This window comes from Danio aesculapii, chromosome 8 (assembly GCF_903798145.1).
Source record: "Danio aesculapii chromosome 8, fDanAes4.1, whole genome shotgun sequence".
Lineage (NCBI taxonomy): Eukaryota > Metazoa > Chordata > Actinopteri > Cypriniformes > Danionidae > Danio > Danio aesculapii.
The window spans coordinates 43,827,625-43,841,613 of NC_079442.1; the positions used below are offsets into that span (position 1 = coordinate 43,827,625).

The following is a 13,989-nucleotide window of genomic DNA, read 5'->3' on the forward strand; positions in this document are numbered from 1 at the left end:
CATTCAGTGACTCGATGACACTTAAATACCCTGTCAGAAAAGTCTAGTGGCTGGGAATGAGCTTTTTACAGTGTCTGGTATAATGTTAATGTTGTTTTAATGTGTTTTACAGTTACAAGCTTATTGCCACATTATATCGTTATAACATCATAATATATGCCTTCAGTGATTTCCTAAAGGTAAGTACCAAAAAATAGTGCAACTGGAATGAATAAAGCAGTCGTCAATCTCATATGAAGTAAGAGATCGAGATGACATATGATGACGTGTGCAGTTGCTGTAGTGGTATCCCTTTTCTTAGGGGTACATTTCGAAGCCCTTTCCCTTCACACTCTGTTTCAAGAGCCAAGGGGAAGGGGAAAAAAATAAAATTGGGATTGGGCCTTAAGCTGAATAAATCTTGCAAAAATTGTTAGTTCAACCATGAAGCAGATAAGCCTTTATTAGGGCTGCACAAAATTGGGAAAATACGCGATATGCAATATTGTTGAGTATTGTGTTAACACTATTTCTTGAGATATAATGTTTCCGCTAAAGAAATGCTTTTTTTATTCATAAATTGAATGATCATACTAAAATATGCAGGTGACAGACATTTTTCTTTTACCTTAAAAAAAAAACTATCATCAAGTATCAAATTGTCTAGTCTAGATTTCAATTCAATTCATCTTTATTTCTATAGTGGGTTTACAATGTAGATTGTGTCAAAGCAGCTTAACATAGAAACTCTAGTAAATTGAAACTGCTTCAGTCCAATTTTCAGAGTTTAGTTCAGTTCTGTGTGGTAAATTTCACTGCTGAAACACTGAAGAGCAAATCCATCGATGAACAGCTCCACAGGTCCCAAACCAAGCAAACCAGTGGTGAGAAAAAAAACGTCAGCAATTGACGAAAGTGAAGGGAAAAAAACTTGAGAGACCAGGCCCAGTTTTGCGACAACGGAAGTTCAAAATGCTTGCTTGTCAATTGATTCATGTAGACTCAAATAGTTCCAGAATGTGCTTTGCTGTTAATTCAAATAATGCTAGATAACGTTAAACAAAATCCACAATCTTATTTCTGAAATTTTTCTTACTTTTTCAAAAGCGCAAAGCCAGCTGTAAGTGTTAACTTCTGGGAACTCGTTTAAAGGCTCCACAAGGCGCCATTGTTGTTGATAAAACATTCCATTGGAGTTGTTAAAACTCTCTCTCAACGGCTCTGGGTTCACCTTTGGGCCGTAGCCTGCTCTAGCCAATAGCATAACAACACCAATTGGGGAGGTGGGTATAAAGATATTAAGGTCCCATTTGATTGGTCATTTTTTTGGATAGCATAAATAACCATGCATGACATGAATAAATTGTATTTGCTAAATACAAATAAAATGTATTTATTAAATAAATAAATAAAATGTATTTATAATAATTTTTTTATCCAATTTGCTGAAATAATAAAAGAAAAACTCCCTGATGATGTTATCAAGACTTTTAGAAAAAGGAAAAAAAAAAAAAGTGTGAAACCGATAACGGCAGCCAGAAGAGAGAAAAACATTCAATTTTCCATTAGAAATGCCTAGCATAAGCGGTAATCAGTTTTTGTGGTAGTTTTTTGTAATTTGCTAAGATGATATAATGCATACATAAATTCAAATAAATGTTCATACATTTTTAAAAAAATCTAAATATTAAAATCTTTAAAGTATTTAAGATGCTGATGACCACTAAACGCGTCATAACAGTCTTGTGAAAAGGGTCAATTATGTATTACAAAAAAAGTGATAAACAACAATGATATAAAGATAAACTCATGCTATAACTATATAAAATTCCAGAGTTTCTGCAAAGCTGGGCTTCCTGTCTGAGGCTTTATGGAAGCTAAAAAGTACTAGTGCTATTTTCCCACAAGACTGAAATATTTTTTATATACGAGATCTTTGTGTGAGTGCAGAAATCCAGTGCTTTATACCAAACTTTTTTTTTTGAGACAAGCTCTGCCAATATTATTGAGTTTGAATGTTTGCATGCACACAAGCAAACCAACCAGCTGTCAAGAAGCTGCTCCAGATTGTTCCAAATTCTAAAAAAGGGTCACCGTGTGTCAGGAGTGTATTCAGTCCTCTGGAAAAGTGACTTTTACCGGAATCTCTCAAAGAAACAGTGCTAGGGAGAGTTCATAGAGTTTAAAGAGAACTTTCTAAGCAATATATCAATAAAGACAAATAAAGAAAATTTTAAAGAAACACTGCGGGGTCCAATTCATGTTCAAAGACAAGTCTTTTAAAGCTCTTCCAACACAAACATTGATTAGCACAGAAAATGACTTTGAACTGTCTCACAGTTGCACAAAAATCAAAGAAAAAGACAGATAGTACTTTCAGAAACTAAAGCTATGATCAAAATAAGTTTTGCTAACTGCACACAAGATTAAATTAAATGAAATATAAACATTAGATCACTGAAACTGAAACATTTTTTTGTTGAAGCACTAAAAATCACTCAAATGTAAATAAAATAAAATTACATTTATTAAAATATTACAAATATTTAAAATATAAAAATAATTAATAAACAATAGAGTAAATTCTTACACCTTTTCCAAAGTCAAATTTAAGCAGTTTTAACCTTGTCCATTACACATTTACATACATATACAGTACAATTTATGATGTGTAAGAAAGTATAGTATTCTAAGGAATATTTTTGATTGACTGTCATTATCACACCTATAATGTTTGTTTCATGTATTTCTCATCTTAAATTTATATTTATTTTAATTTCAAAGGGTGTAGTTTTAAAAGACAAGCATATCATGCTACAGCACAAGATCGGACCCTAGAATTGTACTTTTAGACAAAAGCAGAAATAATTATTTTTTTACTTTATTTAAAAAGTTAATAATTATTACCTATTTAGCAATATGTATTAATATGAAAGCAAAACATTTATATTTTCAAGCAGTTTTAATCCAAATTATTAGCCCCTTTAAGCCATATATGTTTTCAATAGTCTACAGAACAAACCATCATTGTACAATAACTTGCCTAATTACCCTAACCTGCCTAGTTAACTTAATTAACCTAAGCTATATAGAAGTCTCTTGAAAAATATCTAGTCAAATATTATTTATTGTCATCATGGCAAAGATAAAATAAATCAGTTATTAGAAATGAGTTATTAAAACTATAAGGTTTAGAAATGTGTTGAAAAAATCTTCTCTCTGTTACACAGAAATTGGGGAAAAAAATAAACAGGGGGCAAATAATTCAGGGGGGCTAATAATTCAGAGGGACTAATAATTCTGATTTCAACTGTATATCGTATGCTGATCAGCATTTATTTAATTTAAAATAAAGTATAATCAGATCGATAATGTTGATTTCAATTAAAAATTTTTTTGTTTTGTTTTTTTTTTTGCTATAAAATGCTATTTAAACCTGACATGCCAATGCTGAATTTACAGCCTCATTGTCTTAGGGTGACCTATTTTATTGTGATTATAATCTTTTTTATAAAATGAGAAAATAAAAAGAATTTACAAACCTTTTATTACTTATTTCAATGATCTGATGTTGGATGAGTATTACTGTAAATCAAAGAACAAATATACAAACCTGTTTAAAGCAATACATTTGTATTATATCATTTTTTAATAATTTTGTTTTTTTATATAAATTTCCTTTACAAAAAATATTTAATGAATTCAATGTTTTAACTTTGATGTAATTTAATGTTTGTTGCAATTTAAAATCCTTAAAACAAAAATAATTAATGAAATTTGCTAATGATATAATGATAATAAATAATCTTGAAAACAGATACTTAATAGTCTCTGTTAAACAATACATTTGAGCATTATTAAATATATAAAAGTTCAAAATTAAATATGTAATAGTTCCAAAATTAAACTAAACTAACATTATAAATGTATTTACTGTCACTTTTAATCTATTGAATTAATTGTTGATGAATAACATGATGATTTGCTATGAAAAAATACTGCATTCATATCAATTTACATAAACCAAAAAACTTACATAACATATCAACATAACATACAAAATATAAACTGCTGTATTTCAATTTATAACAGCAGCACATGATATTGTTGAAGTTCATCTTACAGAATTGCTTACCAATGAAATTCTGCAAACTAATTTAAATTCAATCTCATATTTGAAAAATAATACTTCCTATAAAAAACATTAAATTAAGCTGCTTTAAAAAATCCAAACCCTAAGCTTATAATAATAATTAAAATAATTATAAATATCTTTACAATCAGTTTTAATCAACTTAGCTAATTGTTGATGAATGACATGATTTGCTTAGAAAAAAACACTTTCCTAACACTGCATTCATATCAATTTACATAAAGCTAAAAAATCATCAACATAACATACAAAATATACATTATGTTGTATTTAAATTTATTTCCGATATCCCAGGAGTGTGCATGTGAAGATTCAACTCAAAATACCCCCAAAAAATAATGTTTTATACCTTTTGAAACTGTAATTTTGGTGACTGTTGCTTTAAATTTAAATGAGATTGTGCTCCCAGCACTCTTTTCAAAAGGCGGAGCTACAAATGCCGGTGTTTACCAAAGCACAGACATATAGATGAGGCATTGTTTAAAGGTGCAGTAGGTAAGTTTGACACCCAGTAGGTGAACTAGGTATTGCACACCTGGTTCAAAACAAACGCAACTGCAGGTTGCCAGATTAATGATACCAACAGCAGTGTGCACATCTCACGTATAGATCTGGTTCACAAAAGCAAGATTTCATTCATTTAATACAGAAATTCACGAATCTTTTTAGTGACACCCCAACACAAACATCAGTAATTAATCATGACATCAATGTTTAACATTCTTCCCCAATAAATCAACATCCTTACTGTGTAAGAAACAGCACGTGATAGAAGAAATATTTTCCATATTAAAAGGAGTTTTGTTCTAACCAATACCTGAAATATATATTTTAGAAACGGCTTATAACTCTATTGCTATACTACTAAAAGCAGCAGCAGATAAATATAATAAATATTAAATAAAATAAACCATTTGAAACTTTAGAACGGTGACTCAGTGCAAGCCAACACATATAATAATGTTAAAGAGGTTTAATATGTATAATTAGATTATAAACCTTACCATTTTGTTAGAGTGCAGTAAGTGCACTATTCTGTGCTTCTGAATGGCTGTACTTAAATTTATGTTGCGTTTCGTCTGGTGCAAACAGCCAAATTACTTATCGCCGCAAATCTCACAAAGCGTGTTGTTAGGTCATAGGGTTACAATGTAACCTGCTCACCAGTGTTGGGCAGTAGCTTAATTACAATTCTCAGTAGCATGGCGGTAGCGTCGCTACTTTAAAAATCCAATAGCTTTTTAGTAGCGAAGCTATTTTTTGTGAAGTAGCGCAATAGTATTCACACAAGCTACATTTACCGATCGCAGATCAATAAGTGACAGCACCAATATTCACGGGCTGTGAGGCCGGTGTCTAACTGATGAAGGTAAATCCATATGATGGTGAGAATGACGATTTCTTCTTCTTCCTGTTTTATGATGGTTGACAACAAACTTTTTGGTGTGTTACTGCCACCTCTCGCTTTGGTCAGTGACGTCGCAAATCAATCATTGGGCTGACACGAGATACTTGCTTGATGGAAAGATGACTGAGGGAGAGGAGTTTTACATATATAAAGTATACTACGGTTATTACTATCATTTCATGATAGTTATTAATGATACCACAATATGTAAGTTAGTGTAATTTAATGCTTATTCGTAAATATTTCTATAGTATTTACTATAGTACTTTGCTTAACACCTGGTTTTATTAGATTTTTTTAATACTATAATTTGTTTCTGTTTGGTACAATATTATTTACAGTAAATAGCTGAACTGAATTATTAAATAACTTAAGCTACATTTTAAGTAGTGTAATTAATAGCTTAGCTCACTATATTTTTCAAGTAGCTTGCCCAACACTGTTGCTCACCTAATGTTTACGTTCGCAATATTTATATTATATGCTAATTACCAACCACCTCATGTGGAGCTCTGAATCTGCGTCTCATTTAAAAGTCTGCTACGGTACACCTGAGGTTGCATTTCGGTCGTGGACGCATGCTTTGAGAGCCATCATGACTGAATAAATGAAATACGCTGTTTTCCATCAAAGCATCTCAGGGGGCTGAAATATAATTGGCTAAATTGGCATTGGTTGAGTTAAATGACCAAAACAAAGAAAGCTGTTCTGGCATGTAACGCATATTTTCAAAGCAGAATATCTGACCTCAGCATTGTTTTTCAGATAAACAAGAACGTTCCTTAAATATCTGCAAACAGATAAGGGTATTTTCATGCTTTAGAAGAGTCAAAAACTTACATACAACATCTTTAATTGTAATCAGAGCATTAAAACAAACCCATCCTCCCATTTATTATTATATATTATTTCCAGTCGCAAAGTGCTTTTAGGAAGACGCCGGACTGTACAGTAGCACCAAAATAGCAGCATTATAAATAGTACCGCTAAAACATTTAGTGGCAGATTACGCAAGTACAAGCGCAGATCTAAAAATAGAATAAAAAAAATGTTATGCAATTTTCTCTGTATCAGTCTAAATAGCCCTTTTATCCGCAGACACAACAAAGTGACACGCTCATGTCTGATACACTTCAGCTGTCGCTTTTCCTAAGAATCAAAGCATGATGGGTATCAGCTATCACCTAACCTCATCTGTAAACCCTTCAGAAAAACAAGAGCCTGCGAACAATGACAAAAGAGGGATGGAGAAAAGCTGCTTTACCTCTCCGGCTGTCCATGACGTACGTCTCAATAATGGCACTCTTTTTACAGATGTCATCGGCCATTGAAGCGCAGCTGACCTCCAAGTGTTTCACCTGAACAGACGACACAGAGATAAAATCTGCAATAAACTGCCACACGCAACGGCCACACAAACGTCTGATAAACCTGATATAGAGGCACACACACAGGTGAGGATAGTGCAATCACTGCCAGATAGAGATAGCTTTCGAAAATGCTCTTAGCTCCTGTTTAGTCAATATTCAACAAGTTTTAGCATCAATAAACATTAAAATGGTTATAAAACAGATTATGCACTTCATTTTGGGCAGTTTTATCTATAAGACCAAATAAATGTTGCTATTCTTTTATAATACTTTAAACATACAGTTGAAGTCAGAATTATTAGTCCACCTTTAAATTTGTTTTACTTTTTTATATATTTCCCAAATTACGTTTAAGAGAGCAAGGACATTTTCACAGTATTACTGTTAATATTTCTTCTTCTGGAGAAAGTCGTATTTGTTTTATTTCGGCTTGAATAGTTGAATTTTTTTAAACACCATTTTAAGGTCAAAATTATTAGCCCCTTTAAGCTATAATTTTTTTCGATAGTCAACAGAACAAACCATCGTTATACAATAACTTGCCTAATTACCATAACCTGCCTAGTTAACCTATTTAACCTAGTTAAGCCTTTAATCGTCACTTTAAGCTATATAGAAGTGTCTTGAAAAATATCTAGTCAAATATTATTTACTGTCATCATGGCAAAGATAAAATAAATCAGTTATTAGAAATGAGTTATTAAAACTATTATGTTTAGAAATGTGTTGAAAAAATCTAAACGGGGGCGAATAATTCAGAGGGGCTAATAATTCAGAGGGGCTAATAATTCTGATTTCAACTGTATATCTTATGCTGATCAGCATTTATTTAATTTAAAATGAAGTATAATCAGATCGATAATGTTGATGTCAATTAAAAATGTATATATTTTATTTATTTATTTTTGTTATAAAGTGCTATTTAAACCTGACATGCCAATGCTAAATTTACAGCCTCATTGTCTTCGGGTGACACGTCATAAATTAGATTTCATTTATTGCCACCCTCTATTTTATTGTGGTTAAAGGATATCATCTTTTTTATAAAATTTGAGAAAATAATACTTATTTCAATGATCTGATGTTGGATGAGTGGGTATTACTGTAAATCAAAAAACTAATATACAAACCTGTTTAAAGCAATAGATTTGTATTATATAATTTTTATTTAATTAATTTAAATTTAATAAATTTTTTATTATTATTTTTATAAATTAATTTCCTTTACAAAAACTATTTAATGAATTTAATGTTTGAATTTTAATTTAATTTAATGTTTGTTGCAATTTAAAATCCTTAAAACAAAAAATAAATAATGAAATTTGCTAATGATATAATGATAATAAATAATCTTGAAAACAGCTACTTAATAGTTTCTGTTAAAACAATACATTTGAGCATTATTAAACATATAAAAGTTCAAAATTAAATATGTAATAGTTCCAAAATTAAACTAAACAAATTATAAATGTCTTTACTGTCACTTTTAATCAATTTAATTAATTGTTGATGAATAACATGATTTGCTATGAAAAAATACTGCATTCATATCAATTTACATAAAGCAAATAATGTACATAACATATATCAACATAACATACAAAATATACACTGCTGTATTTCAATTTATAACAGCAGCACATGATATTGTTAGCATGACGCTCATCTCACAGATTTGCTTAGCAATGAAATTCTGAAAACTAATTTAAATTCAATCTCATATATGAAAAATAATACTTCCCATTAAAACCATTGCTAAATTGAGCTAATTTAAGAAACCATGAGTTTGACCTTGCAGTATCAGGTCTCTTTGCCTAACAAAGAGTTGACACTTGTCAAAGCCCTAACTACATATTTCCATTCAAATAGTCACTAACCAAAACCGATCGATTCAAATGGGAAAACATCGATGCCTGCATGCATATTTGATGATGTGAAGACACAGTTCAGCACTTATAGGCCCCTCTGGTAAAGGCTTGCTGCAGTGCTGCAAACCTGGGCTTCTCCTGCAGCGTTAAAGTTTTGCTAGTAACCCGAGACTGCAGGGATTGATTCGAAGCTCATACTGTACCTTCTCCTCCAGCATCCACTTCTCCTGCTGGACCTCGGCAAGCCTCTGGAAGAGCTCACTGACCTCATCGTCTGAAAGGTCAGCGGGCCGTTGAGACTGAGGGCTGCTGGTGTTTGACTGTGGAGAGAGAAACGATAATGTTAATACTAACACTAATACTAATCATAATATATAAATAAATAAATAAATAAATAAATAAATAAATAAATAAAATAAAATCATTGCTTAAGAAAAAAAAGATGAGTGTTTTTGCCACACAATTAAAGAGATGGTATAAACTCAAAAATGAAAAGAAAAAAAAAGTCACTGAAAATATATTAATATATTAAAAATAAATTAAGAAAATAAATTAATTAAAAATTATTAATTAAAATAAAAACAATTATTATTATATTACTACTATAAGATGACTAAGATGAGTGTTTTGGCCACACAATTAAAGAGATGGTATAAACTCAAAAATGAAAAAAAAAGTCACTGAACATAATATATTAATATACTAAAAATAAATTAAGTATAAAATAAAATAACTATTATTGGTATATTACTACTATAAGATGACTAAGATCAGTGTTTTGGCCACACAATTAAAAGGGAAAGTATAGCCCAAAAATCTAAATGTCACTGATAATATATTCATTCATTCATTTTCTTTTCGGCTTAGTGCCTTTATTAATCTGGGGTCCCCACAGCGGAATAAACCATCAACTAATCCAGCATATGTTTTATGCTGTGGCAACCCCTGATGAAAAAAGAGACTAAGCTGACGGAGAATTAATGGATGAATGTTCCACAGAATACATCAAATTAGCAGTACTGTTATTGTGCACTAAAACTAAAGACATTTTTTGTAATTGAAACAAAACCAAAATGTTTTAGGTTTAAGATAAAATGACAAATAAATGAAACTGGAAAAAAAAAAGCTAAATAGAAATTAAAATCATAAAATAAAAATTCAATCATATACTAAATTCAAAATAATATATCAAATATAAATAAAAAACACAAAGCACAACTGAAACTTTAAAAACGATGTAAAAATTAGCAATTATTTAACGATCAAACCAACTCGATTTATTCAAACGATTTAATGTCTTTCCATAAAGACATCCTGTCAATCATTTCCCCATTAACCAACTATGGCATGAAAGCCATCCCAAAAAAATTACAGCCGCCTTCTACTCTGTCCTTTAGTTTGTTTTAAGGAGCTGAAAACAATCCAATCAAATGAAGGTCGGCTCGTCCTGAAGACTCCTGTGTGTACTATTTCTATCCCATGAGTGTCATTTTCCCTGAGGCTTAAAAAAAATGATCTTCCCTTACTAAAGAATGATGACGACTCTCAATAAACACATTTTAAGCATGACGGATATGCTTTATGCCTCAAACTAACAGCGTAAAACAAGCATCTTGACATGCTGTGCTTTGATAAACGCATTTGAAAGTCAACTAGATGATTATCAATGATGTATTATTCAAGTGTTCTGCAAATAGGAAATGAAAAATGAATGATAAAACTCCATAGATTTAACAATAATAAACACCTTAAAGGGATAGTTCACCCCAAAATTTAAATGTACTTAATATATATTAACCATCAAGTGGATCCAAAGCTTATGAGTTTCTTTCTTTTGTAAAACAAATAAGAAGATATTTTGAAAAATGTTAGAATCCTGTAGCCATTAACTTCTGTAATAGGAAAAACAAATACTATGGAAGTCAATTGTTACAGATTTCCAACATTTTTCTAAATATCTTCTGAATGAGAAAGAAACTCAAAAGAAAATAATGACAGATTTTTTTTTATTTGGGATGAACTATCCCTTTAAAGTTTCTTTCTTTTGTTGATCAAAAAATAAAATATTTTAGATTTTTTTTTTATTTGGGATGAACTATCCCTTTAAAGTTTCTTACTTTTGTAGACCAAAAAATTAAATATTTTGAAAAATGTTGAAATCTTTACCCACTGATTTCAAAAGTAGGTAAAAACAAATACTATGGAAGGCAATGGTTACAGGTTTCCAACATTTTTCAATACAGCTTCTGAATAAGAAAGAAACTCATAAAGGTAAATTATGAATTTTCATTTGTGGGTGAACTATCCCTTTAAAGATTTTTTCTTCTGTAGAACAAAAAATATACATAATGTAAAAAGGTACATAATGACAATTTTTATTTTTGGGTGAACTATACCTTTAAAGTTTCTTTCTTCTGTAGAAGAAAAAATATATTTTTTTAAAGTTTAAAACCTTTACCCATTGGCTTCCACAGTAGGAAAAACAAACTCTATGGAAGTCAGTGGTTACAGGTTTACAGCATTTTTCAAAATATCTTCTGAATAAGAAAGAAACTCATAAAAGTACATAATGACAGAAATTTAATTTTAGGTGAACTATCCCTTTTAAAAGTTTCTTTCTTCTGTATAATATATATAATAATATATATCTGTATAATCTGTATAATATAATATAAAATAATAATTTTGAAAAATGATAGAAACCTGTAACCATTGACTTCCATAGTAGGAAAAACAAATACTATGGAGGTCAGTGGTTACAAGTTGCCAGCATTTTACAAAATATCTTCTGAATAAGAAGAAACTCAAGCTGCTTTGGCACAATCTACATTGTAAAAGCGCGATAGAAATAAAGGTGAATTGAAAAAATTGGGGAAACTCATGAAGGTAAATGATAACAGATTTTTCATTTTGTGGAACAAAATTAAAGATATTTTAAAATGTTAGAAACCCGTAACCATTGACTTCCATAATAGAAAAAACAAATACTATTGAGGTCAATAGTTACAGGTTTCCAGCATTTTCCAAAATATCTTCTGAAGAAGAAAGAAACTCATAAAGGTAAATAATGACAGAATTTTTATTTTTGGGTGAACACTCCCTTTAAAGCTTCTTTCTTCCCAAGAACAAAAAAGAAAAAAATGTAAAATTGTTAGAAACATGTAACCATTGACTTCCATTGTAAGAAAAACAAATACTATAGAGGTCAATGGTTACAGGTTTCAAGCATTTTCCAAAATATCTTCTGAAGAAGAAAGAAACTCATAAAGGTAAATATTGACAGAATTTTCATTTTAGGTGAACTATCTCTTTAAAGTTTCTTCTGTAGAGCAAAAAAAAGACATTTTGAAAAGTGTTAGAAACCTGTAACCATTGACTTCCTTTGTGTGAAAAATAAATACTATGTAAGTTCATGGTTACAGGTTTCCAGATTTTTTAAAATATCTTCTGAATAAAAAGAAAGAAACTCATAAAAGTAAATTATGAAAGAATTTTCATTTTTTTTGGTGACCTTTCAATTTAAAGTTTCTTCTGTAAAACAAAAAAGAAGATATTTAAAAAAATGTTAGAGACCTGTAACCATTGACTTCCATACTAGGAACAACACATACTATGGAGGTCAATAGTTGCAGGTTTCCAACACTTTTCAAGAAGAAAGAAACTCAAAGGTAAATGATGACGGATTTATCATTCTGTTGAACAAAAGAAGAAGATATTTTGAAATATTTTAGTCAATGGTTACAAGTTTTCAACATTTTTCAAAATATCTTCTGAAGAAGAAAGAAACTTAAAAAGGTAAATAATGAGAGATTTTAAATTTTTGGGTGAACTATCCCTTTACAGATTCTTCCATCTGTAAAACAAAAAAAAAGATACTTTTACAAACGTTAGAAATCTGTAACCACTGACTTCTATAGTAGGTAAAACAAATGCTATTGAAGTCATTTGTTACAAGTTTCCAACATTTTAAAATATCTTATGAATAAAAAGAAACTCATAAAGGTAAATAATGACAGATTTTTCATTTCCAGGTGAACTATCCCTCTTAAAATTTCTGATTTTCTTCTTTAACCCACACTCGTGTCCCTCAAGATAGTTCCAGCATGTCACGACAACCATGCTTTTCTCCCCTGTTTATTCACAGGCACAGTATATTTATGGGATCATGGGGTATAATAATAGCTTGCAGAGGACTCAAATGCTCTTGGGAGCTGCAGAAAAAAGCATCAAGCGTGGAAACAGTTTTTGCGAGGGTCATTGGCCCCCAGTGGGCGGCTGGATTTACCTTATTGGTGCAGGGAGCCGAAGCCCCGTCTTTCATGATATCTCTGTAGCTGAAGGAGGAGATGCTGCTGCTGTCGCCCGTCTGCTGCGTACGACTCGGAGAACTGATCTCAGACAACACCAGCTCCTCCAGACCTGCAAGCACACACATTATGAAGAAACAGGAATATTTTAAAAGAGAATACAGGACGTAACACTGCAGGTGAGCTGGATAATGGTTAGATAGCAGCAGGGTTTTTTTGAACTCCATTCATTTTCTCCATAGGGACACTAACTTTTATAATAAATTATAAACTGTTGAATTTATTGTTGTAGTTATTTTCGAGAAGCAAATTCGTAGCATCTCGTAGTACAGAATATTAACGAATGGTATATGCCAACATAAATGCAATATGCTTAGTGCAGAAATTTTCAAAAAAAGGCCATAGTGTTTCCCAGTACTGGGTTGCGGCTGGAAGGGCATCCGCTGCGTAAAGCATATGCCGGAATAGTTGACGGTTTATTCCACTATGGCGATTCCAGATAAATATGGGACTAACCCGAAGGAAAATGAATATATACTGTATAAGCTATGTTCCAAAGACTAATAAGCTGCTTATGTAGAGTGCATTTTAAGGATTCACAGGTGTATTAATGACATGATGACTGTATGGAATAGTTCTCTGATACCTTTACAGAGTCGTCAATTATAGCAGAATAAAAGTCAGGGGGAACAAGAATTCAATGATATATGACAAAAACAGTCAAGTCAAGTTTGGACACTGCTGATTGGCGAGAATAGAGGTGCGCTCACTCCATTGGTTTGTTGCTCTATAGGCTATAGTACAGCCTGACACACAGAGAAAACAGTCATGCATTTTCTCTGGCACTGAGTACAGCCTAAAAATATTTATATATTTAAATCACAAATTTTACGATAAGACCCCT

The 13,989-nt window shown here is 31.1% G+C and overlaps 1 protein-coding gene across 2 annotated transcripts in view; it reads right to left on the reverse strand.

Annotated features, from left to right (window-relative positions):
* gripap1 (GRIP1 associated protein 1) overlaps positions 1–13,989 on the reverse strand; it is a 97,824-nt gene that overhangs the window by 25,161 nt on the left and 58,674 nt on the right. For both annotated transcript variants that reach the window (XM_056464034.1, XM_056464033.1), the window contains 3 exons: positions 13,064–13,197; positions 8,982–9,098; positions 6,805–6,898 (listed from right to left, as the gene is read on the reverse strand). In XM_056464034.1, coding sequence (XP_056320009.1) covers positions 6,805–6,898; positions 8,982–9,098; positions 13,064–13,197 — 345 coding nt within the window. The remainder of the gene's footprint in view (positions 1–6,804; positions 6,899–8,981; positions 9,099–13,063; positions 13,198–13,989) is intronic.